Source organism: Chiloscyllium punctatum, chromosome 5 (genome assembly GCF_047496795.1).
Source record: "Chiloscyllium punctatum isolate Juve2018m chromosome 5, sChiPun1.3, whole genome shotgun sequence".
NCBI lineage: Eukaryota > Metazoa > Chordata > Chondrichthyes > Orectolobiformes > Hemiscylliidae > Chiloscyllium > Chiloscyllium punctatum.
Genome location: NC_092743.1, coordinates 115415569 through 115423210, shown reverse-complemented (window position 1 = coordinate 115423210; position 7642 = coordinate 115415569). Strand labels below are relative to the sequence as shown.

Sequence of the window (7642 nt, the reverse complement as noted above, 5' to 3'; positions counted from 1 at the left end):
TGGAATAAGTATCAGCTTCACACCAATGCAAATGAAAGATGGGTATTATGTATGGTGATAGTGCACCTTTTGCATGATTCAATATTATGCATAACAGCATTTAAACAGCAAAAAATGCACAAAATTCTTCACCTCAGAATCATCTGGAAAAGGATAACTTTGGTCAGTAAATGGCCTACACAGCTTTTACATTTATAACTTAGGTTTTAAATGTTATGAATTAATGGAATGTATCAGTGTGTGACTTTACATGTAGGGTGGACTGAGTGTTTTAACTAACTGAGAAGTAAAATTCCACAGTGTGATGAAAACCTAAAATAAGTTCAGATTTTGTTTTAATTTTAGTCAACTGTTGGGACCAGTGACATCTCTGCACAATGGAACAAACATAAGTTTTTAAAACAGTATTGTTTTCTTTCATTTATTGTGGATGACACTGATGTTTACATAAAGATAGAATAATGTACTCAGAAAGCTAATTCTTTCCAAAGACATCAAATTCAAGTCACATTTTTATAAACTTACTCCTTTCAAAATAATTTAGACACAAGATGTGAATTGGACAGTAATGAACCTGACACTTTTGTTCATGTCACGTTTAAATAACATGGGTGTAGGAGGAGATTATTGTTTTATGTAGTCTTATACAGTATAAGGAAGAACGACCTATCTTCATAAAGTGCCTTTCACATCCCAGGGTGTCCCAAAAATCTCTACAGCCAAAAAGGTTCCTCTTGAATAAAGGCATTATTGCAATGTTGGAATTGTGGACGCTATTTTTTTTCACACAGTAAGATTCCACATAGAGCAATAAATTACTAGATAATCTAATAATGTTCACTAAGGACTGAATGCAACACATCATGAAACCCCTCTGCTCTTCTTTGAAAAGTGCCATGGAATAATTTACACCCATCAGAGATGGTAGACAGAAGCTTGGTGTACGACTTCATTTAAGTAACAATTGCTTTGTTGGTATTTTACTGAATTGTGAGGCTCTTGAGTGACACTTGAGCCCATGATTTTGTGACTGGGAGGGATATGTGCTGCCACTGAGATGTGAAACAGGCCAAATGAAGTTACTTCATTTCCTGCCAGAAACAAATAGCAGAGGTCTAACTGAATTTTGGCAAATAGTATTAGGCTGTTTGAACTGCCTATTTGTTGTTCGGTGCGGGAAATACACTGACTTCGAGGCTGTGCTTAAGTCAATGTTTTGTGCTGGTAACAGCTTTATTCCACAAACTTCATCTATTATTTTGCAACATATGTTAATATCCCTTTATGCAACTGAAAAATAAACATTTATTTACTGTTTATACAATAAATATTAAATGATCAAATTATACGGTTTACACAATTAAGTGCATAAATTAATTTTACATTTGAAATCGTATTAGCCTAACAAACATTGCTTTGAAGCATTATATTTCAAATGCACAGGAAACAAAAGACAATTTTGGATTGTTGGTCTAGATAAGGTGCACTTTAAGTCAAAATAAAACAACAACCATTAGGGCAGTTTTTTAAAATCTGTTTACCAATTTTTCTGTAATGATAGAAAGTAGCAGCAGAATGCTAAGAGGTAAACAGAGATTGTCATTTCATTTACTGATAGATGATATAAAAATATCTTTGTAACATTTATGCTATATTTTTGAGAGAAGAATAACATTTCAAATATTCTGGTATAATCAAATACATCCTGTGAAAACCTGTTGATAAATTTTCTGGTGGCATGAGAACAGTTGTATTTTCAATTATTTCCCATCCACTACAACATAATCTATAAAAATGGGTCTGACAACACAGTTTATATAGTTTTCCATAAACTGCATTGGTATATTTCTCAGTCAATCATGTGTCAGAAATAAATGGAGAAACTGAAAAATGTGCCTGCAAATACTTTAGTGCGGCAACATTGGAATGAAATTTAGAAATGCCAGCAGATTCTCATCATGAACGAAGCTACACCTTGTTGTTAAAATTCTCTTCTTTTTTTTTAACAAATCCATCCATGGCCTCACCCAACAGACCAACTGTGGAAGCTGCTCAGCTTTGCCAAGTATTATTACTGAATAAGTGCTGAAATTTACATTTCACTCCTCCACATCTCAGTGCCTAGATTTAAAAAGGACCCAAAAGTGTGATTGAAGATGGCAGACAGAGAACAGTGCAAGATACAGCTGTAATATGAGTACTGTATCTTTACAGTGTTCTGAAATCCTTGCTCCTTACATTTGTTTATAGAATGTGGGCATCATTGGCTAGGCCAGTTCTTTATTAACTTCTTCATTTCTCAGAGGACATTTAATAGTCAACCACACTGTTGTATATCTGGAGTCACAAGTCGGCCACACTAGTTAGTTGCCTCGGGGACATTTAATGAAGCAATTAGGCTTTTTCAACAATAAATAGTGGCTACTTGATCAACATTAGGCTAGCATTTTTATTGAAGTCAAATCCACCGCCTGCCATAGTGGGAATAGAAGCTGCACCCCTGGAACATTAGCCTGAGCTTCTGAATTACTAATGCCGTGACCATCACTGCTTGAAGAGGACAGTAGTAGCAGGTCCAGAGCAACTTTCAAAAGGGAGTTCTTGATATGGTAAGAAGGGAAGGGGAGAGATAATGACTATTGGGAAAGAGTGAGGGTGAGACAGAGTTAACTCCAATAAGATGAATAGCGATTTGGTTCAATTATTTAACTAATCGGGTCAGATTTACATAATTGCCTAAACTGTTTGTTGAAAAAAAATACACGCTTGACCAGACCAACAAATATAAACTGTGTCTTTTAAGGCGATAGAAGTTTTTAGATTGAAGAAATATATATACATTATCTCACCGTTCTGCACAGTGACGTGTAAAAATACATCTACCCCAAAGAAGCACATAAAACGACTCCTTTTTGGTGCTTAACGCTGAAGGCTTGTTTTTCATGGACTAAGGAACAACCAGCAGCGTCTCAGGTATGTTACATGGAATGTCTTAGAAAGATTTCCAATTTCACAGCTCAATGCATGATTTTTAAAAAAAATGCTGTGTTAAACGCCCTCCGAGTAAATGGTTATTCCGGAATGCGTTTAGGTCGTTGCAGTGCAGTCTGGAAGTTGCAGTTCTGTTTGGTCCCAAGTTGCTCAAAGCGATCTCTCCCCTCCCTCACCCAGCCTCCCTTCAACCGGCTCAGCCTCTCACCCAGTCAGATGACAAAGCACTCTCCACTGGCTGCCTCCCGCAGAGAGTCTTAACATCCGCGTTAGGCGCTGAGGGCTAGAGGCTTTAGCACTGAATCATTACAGTTCGGGATTCAGTTCAGAAGCTTGCCAGGATCACCACAATAAAACGCCACGCCACGTCAAATGAACAGTGAAAAACTGCTGAGCAACGATCACTACTGAATCATGTCGTCAGGAGGAACTGGGGATAGACTGTGATGACTTCTTTAAAACACGACTTTCTGGCATCATTTCTTTAAAAAACACACACATACATCAACTCGAAAAGGCAATCATCAAAGTCAGTAAGACTAATTTGGTGCCGGGAAATATGATAGGTATCCCATGTTCTTTGCCTCATTAAATTGACAGCTAACCTATTATGGTGAATGAAGCGTTTATAATATCTCACATGAAATACTAGAACAATATTTGATTCTTTAATAACACTTTTAATCGCCCTCGGCGACGTCGTTACAAAAATAGGCCAACTATTTTTAAGCAAAAGTTCGAATTTTGTTTTTTTTCTAAGATTTTTTTTAAATAAGAAATAAGCAGACCGCTAGAAGTGCTTTTGCCAAATTGCTTTCAGACAGTGTGCAAACTACACCTAGGGTCTGGGATTTAACTCAGGTCAGATCGTTGGTGCTTTCCAGACATCCAGATATATCTGTAATGATGTGTCAAGCAGTTGAGTATTAAATCCAAACCCTGATACTGCAGCCATATTCATCTACAGGTGTTTTTTTTATAAACATTTTAAAAGTTTTTCTTTTAAAAATAGTATCCTTGTAGAAATCACACAATTAACATTTACACAAATCTCTTTGGTGTTTTCGTCCGTTGATACAAAATTTCATAGAAACTCGTTTTGTTCTGTTCTGAGTGCAGTTCCCTGTCCTTTCAAACACTTCTGTTTAAGATACGGTTAGAAAGGCAAACATCGTTCTAGTGCAAATCGTGAAGGTCACAAAGTTTTAAAAAAGACGTTTAGCCCATCAGCAGGGCGAACGTGTTCCTTTCAAGTATCTCTCGTCAGCTGAATATTTACTTCCAATAGAAGCGTCTCCTTTTAGGTAAACCAAAGAAAGTCCTTTTTTCAAAAAAAAAATTGCATAGTTCTGTTCTTAGGCATCTTTCACACGTGGAAGTAGTTTTGCAAAGAAGGAAACAGTGCAGCTACTTGGTAAAGCTCTGCCCCGCGTTCAAACAACCAGAAAGTTAGATCTTGTGCATTTCATCTGGAAAAGTGCCGTTCAGTGTCACAATGTGAACAAAAAACCAATGCACCGGAAGGAGCCAGCTGTCTGTGTGTTAGAGGGGAAGGTGTGTCAAGTCACAGGTACGGAAAGGTGGGTGGCTGTGAGGGCCACATGGAGTTTGGTACAAGTCGATCCATGCTCTGCCTGACCCTCGAGTGAAATTGTCTAAAGTCTAGAGTTAGTTTGATAGCTCTGGAGAGACCCAGTCGGGGTATTGTCCTAAATCTGTGATCTGTGTACTATGTGTCCGTTTTGACTCTCTCTCTCTCTCTTTCTCTCGGTCTTTCTGTGACTCTCTGTCCGAGTCTGTGTGCATGTGTATCTCACACGGTTTATGAGCAGCCACACTCCTCGACGATCATATTTTGAATGTCTTTTTTCACAATGTTGTGCCCGTCATCGTAATACAGCATAGACATTGCCCTGAGTTTGGTGGGGACACAACATGATTTGATGTTGTTGAAAGGGCTGTAACCTCGGATCCTATAGTGGTTGATGACGGCCGAGTGGAAGGAGAGGGACGAGCCCGAGGTACCGGCGATGTGACTGGGACACTCGCCCTCGCAGTAGTTACCATAGTAGCCAGGCGGCGCTATGATCCAGTCACTCCAGCCGATATCTCGGAAATTCACATAGAACTGTTTCCTGCAGCAGATGTTGACCTTACCGTCGCACTCCAGACCCCGCTTGCGGATCCGGTGAGTGTGCGCGGCTGATTCCCGGACCAGCAGCATCAGGAAGGGCCGGTGAGACTCCTCCTTGTCCGCCGGCTCCATCAGCACCGGGGAGACGCCAGCTTCCGGACACAGGTCACAGGAGACCTTCAGCATCAGGGACCGGTCCTGGCTGGCCAGCACCGTCTGCACAGTTCTCGACACGGGCAGCGTGTGCCAGCCACTCCTCTTGATGTCCACCTGCTTCTCGCTGACGGCCTTGCCGCCCTTTCCTTCCTGGGATAGTCTCAGAGTCACTTTACTTCTGCTTCGGTTGGACTTGTTGGAGAGCTTCAGGTACAGCCAGATATTGGCCTGCTCCACCAGGGAAAGGTCCCCTTCTTCCTCCTTGGCGATCTGAAAGTGCAGGACATCCTGGGACGGACCTGAGAGCCACAAAGGACAAGGACAAAGACATGCACATTGTGAATTTGTTAGAGCGGGACGTACCGAGAAGAGACAAAAATAACCAATACCAAATAATAAAAGCGATTGCTGGCTGATCTACTGCTTTCCTGCACTATTGGTTCCGGGGCTTAAGTCCTACAATCGTACAGCACGGGGAGAAAGCCATTCGGCCCATCCAATCTATCTTTGAACTAGCTGCCAATTAGTCTTTCATCATAACCCTGCAAAGTGCTCTTTGAGCTGCTGTCAATTTTCATTCTGAAATCTGCCTGTTTGACGCTTTGAGACGGAGCATTATAAATCTGTTTTAGTTTTCAATCTCCCCCTTTCTGATTTTTTTCGCCAATCTGTTTCTCCTGATCTCAGACCGTCTTGCCACAGAAAGCCATTTCGATTTTATTTAGTCATCAAAACTCTTCATAATTTGAACACATCTAGTGAATCTATCATTAATCTCCCATCCAGACTTGTCCAAATCTTTGGGAAGCCCCAAACCTCTTTCCTCTGTGATCGTACTGCACAGTGGATATTGCATAAAGGGAATAATCCACTAGGTATAAAACCACATTTGCCTTACAATGCGCTTATTAGTCTGAATCGGAGACGCAATGCGAGGCTGGAGGGAAGTTCCTTGCTGTGACTGACCTGCCTCAGCGAAGCTGATGATCTCCGATGCTTGTTCGGGTTCGTTCAGGACTGACTTGCTGGACCAGTCCTCCTCGATTTCCACTCTCCCGTCTTCCCGCACTCGTCCGACGTGCAGCTTCTTCAAGGCGTTCAAAAGTGCGGCTTTGGGCACCGGGTGGGTGATGTTGGGCCTGCTCTTCAAGTGCAGCATGTTCAGGATGTGCCTTTTCACGGCTTCCACGAGCTGAGTGTCAGCGGCGGCCGGGTCCCCCTGCAGCGTCGGGAGCGAGCAGCTCGGGCACTCCGAGCGTGCCCCGTCCTGGGCAGCGACCGTGGGGGATGCCCTCACCCAACTCGCAGCCAGCAGCAGTACCACCCCAGTCAGCAGGTCAAAGCCAGGCATCTTCCTCAGAGGTACTGGAGAGCAGCGAGAAGGCAGTGGCTGCGAGAGCAATGGTTTGCAAAAAAAAACAAAATAAGTTTGACTGAACTTTTTGTCAAATGGGCAGGAACTGGTTCTGACTCCCGCTGGAGGTGGCAGAGATTGTTGCTGCTTGCTGTGTGGGAATCGGCGGAGAGGAGAGATGAGATAGGTGTCCTCTCGCTCCGGCTCCTGTTAAAACTGTTCTCTCTCACACTCTCTCTGGGACAGCCTGTATCTGTGTCTGCTCCTGCAAACTTTACACTTGAGAAGTTGTGAAGTTTTCTCTCTGTCTCTGTTCCTCCTGGTGCTGAAGGCAGGAGACACTCGGCGCTCTGGAGCTGCTGCGGTTCCTCACTCCCTCTTTGAACTGCTGCAATACGAGGGCTGCCTCACTTTTGAGGGACCACTGTGCTCGGTTGGAGCTAACTGGCAGGAGTGTCAGACCGGAACAGATGACAGTGTGTGTGTGTGTGTGTGTGTGGGGCGAGGTGGGGGGGTGGGGGGAAGGAGGCGTATTCTCCTCCTGCCGTTAGGAGGAGGGCAAGGGGAATTTTGGTCGTTTACAATTCGAAAAATAAACGTGTGAAAAAAATAATAAGCCGGCAAAAGGGGAGGGGAGCGGGGGAGGGAGGGGAGATTGGAAATCGACGTATGCGTGCCTCTGCGTCTTTGCAGCTACTTAACCCATTGGAGAGGGAATTCCTGAAATACTTGAACATAGAATCTAAAATAAAGCCCTGCCGACTTGGCATCTCAGCCTTGAGTTCGGGACCGGCTCCTTCTATCTTTTCTCTTATGCAAGGACAAGTCTGATACCAGACTGGACTAGAGGCGGGGAGGGGGTGGGAGGGGATTGGTGGGGCAGAAATTCTGTGCAGATCGGACCTTCCAACAGTTAAAATGTCGAATAATTCAAGTCGTTATTTATAGACCTGCCTGACTCTCGCTTCTCGTCATAAAGCAGAGTGCAAATGAGCACGGTTCACTGA

General features: G+C 42.9%; 1 protein-coding gene across 1 annotated transcript; it reads right to left on the bottom strand.

Moving 5' to 3' along the window:
- Positions 1–1405: 1405 nt before the first annotated feature.
- On the bottom strand, positions 1406–7419 carry inhbab (inhibin subunit beta Ab). The gene is made up of 2 exons (XM_072571160.1): positions 6248–7419; positions 1406–5580 (listed from the first exon to the last, which is right to left on the bottom strand). The coding sequence occupies exons 1-2, from the start codon at positions 6630–6632 to the stop codon at positions 4814–4816; spliced, it is 1152 nt and encodes a 383-aa protein (XP_072427261.1). The 5' UTR covers positions 6633–7419; the 3' UTR covers positions 1406–4813.
- Between the last annotated feature and the right edge of the window lie 223 nt (positions 7420–7642).